Source organism: Triticum urartu, unplaced genomic scaffold (assembly GCF_003073215.2).
Source record: "Triticum urartu cultivar G1812 unplaced genomic scaffold, Tu2.1 TuUngrouped_contig_145, whole genome shotgun sequence".
In the NCBI taxonomy this organism is placed as follows: domain Eukaryota; kingdom Viridiplantae; phylum Streptophyta; class Magnoliopsida; order Poales; family Poaceae; genus Triticum; species Triticum urartu.
Window position 1 is genome coordinate 69,055 of NW_024111888.1, and position 2,101 is coordinate 71,155.

At 49.2% G+C, this 2,101-nt stretch overlaps 1 protein-coding gene across 1 annotated transcript; it reads left to right on the plus strand.

The window, feature by feature from the left end:
* Positions 1-554: 554 nt before the first annotated feature.
* On the plus strand, positions 555-1,657 carry LOC125526696. The gene is made up of 2 exons (XM_048691336.1): positions 555-1,192; positions 1,331-1,657. The coding sequence occupies exons 1-2, from the start codon at positions 627-629 to the stop codon at positions 1,530-1,532; spliced, it is 768 nt and encodes a 255-aa protein (XP_048547293.1). The 5' UTR covers positions 555-626; the 3' UTR covers positions 1,533-1,657.
* Positions 1,658-2,101: the final 444 nt, after the last annotated feature.

Genomic DNA, 2,101 nt, shown 5'->3' on the forward strand with positions numbered 1-2,101 from the left:
GTAATTAGCAAAATACTGATTGACTCCGGGAAATCGTGGGAAGATATGACACACGTGTTGATTTCCATCTATCGTGGTCACGTTACTTTGGATTTGTACTTGTTTCCAAAGAATCTATATGATGCACGCGTTGCTGGCCGCTGGCTATTGCTTCGTTCAATTAATCTTACCCGTTTAATTATTATAGCTATAAGGCAGTAAATCTTAGCCATTATTTTTTTATCGTTTTAAGTATATAATAAATAGATGCCCACTAGTTAATGAAAATGACAACATAAAAGACAACATATAAATGTTGCGCCCCATCCAAAATTATTAAGCAACGACATATGTATACGTTTTAGGATGTAAAACGAACTAAAAACCAAAAAAGGATGTAAACCCGGCCAACGAACGAAGAGCATCTACGTCTACACGCTGGCGTTCGAAGCTGATTCAAAGAGAGCTATTTTCCGCTAGCCCATTTTTGGCACCTCATTAAACATTCCACCGGCAGGAGCAGCTACAAAATACCGGTCCATTCCCCCATCGACCCATCACCCCTTCCTTGCTCCTCTCTTGCTAGCTTCTCTTCTCAGGCTAGCCATCCATCGCCTCTTCTCCGGCCGGCCGGTGCAAGAGCAACCATGGCCGCAATGATGGTGCGCGAGGTGCTGTACGTGTACAGCGTCGCACGGCAGGCACACGAGAGGTTCTTGTCCGTGTGCGGCAGCCCGGAGAAAGCCCAGAACACGGTGGCGCTCCTGGTGTGGCTGGACCAGGGCACCATCTCCGCCATCCACCACGTACCAGCCATGGCACCCGACGCCGTCGCCGTCGTCGCAGAAGAGGCCAACGCCGTCCTCGAGTGCCTCCGCCACCAGGTGCCTGAGCTCCCGCCCATCCCGCTCATCTCCGCGCTCTGCATGCAAGGCGGTTTCCACATCGAGCTGAGCTTCTTCGCCTTCCACCAGGACCTCGTCGTCCGCGGGGTCGCCCACTACCTCGACGGTGCCGGCAAGTTCGTATTCGACGACCGCCTGCACGCCCTGCTCCGGAGGTCTGAGACTGGGCTGATTGTCAACCCGCCGGAGCTCATGGCGCCCTACACCTCCCAACCAGTGGCCATGCCGGAGGACTGCCGGTCCATGTTCATCACCTTCTCCAAGGGAAATGCCCTCCACCGCGAGGAGATCTTTGAGTACTTCAGGCAGTAAGTGTGCACTGACATACACTACTCGATCTATTGATTAACTTTATTTGTACACATAGATCTACCAAGATGTCTGCATGCATGATCCATGATGATTGGAACTGGATCATGTCTCATGGTTTGCATGTATGGGTGCAGGAAGTGGGGTGACTGTGTGGTGAGGGTGCTCATGGAGAAGACGAAGGGTGGCCACACGGCCATGTACGACCGGATCATGTTCAAGACAGAGGTGATCGTGAAGCTCGTGCTCAACGGCGAGAGACTCGTCAAGATCTCCATTGGACAACGTGAGATTTGGCTCCGCAAGTACGTCCCTAGGCCAACCAACGCTGCGGCCTGATCCATGATTCCATCCATCGTCGTCTCGTCTATGCTTGTCTATGCTCATGCTAGCTAGCCAGATCTACCAATGGATTTGTAAGGTACCATTTCAAAATGGATTTTGTATTGAAATTAAGGGGAAGAAACTAGAAAGGATTGCTTGACATTTGAAGAAGAAGTTACTTATCTCTTACTCAATTTGATAGCAAAGTAACAATTTGACGACATCATCGTCTAGCTTGGTATACTTCGCATACTCTCCCAAAATCTTGGCGCAAAAATGTTCTTTGTTTCGATTTTTAACTACAAATGTCAGACCAAATAAAAAAGCCCAACTGTTACATAACGGTCACCCATGTCGCAATGTGGATCCTTCCGCCACCTTCCTCATTCCGTTATTTGGAGATGAGCACCTACATCCACCATCCCCCAACCATCCACCCCCCCTATAATTCTCCCCGTCCATCTCAACTTTACTTTAGTCCTCACTCTACAGATTTATTGTTATTCCTTTCCTTTTCTTGGCATGTGACACCTCATTGGGAGCCACCTACCATTTCAACTACATGGAGAGAGACATGCCTAATT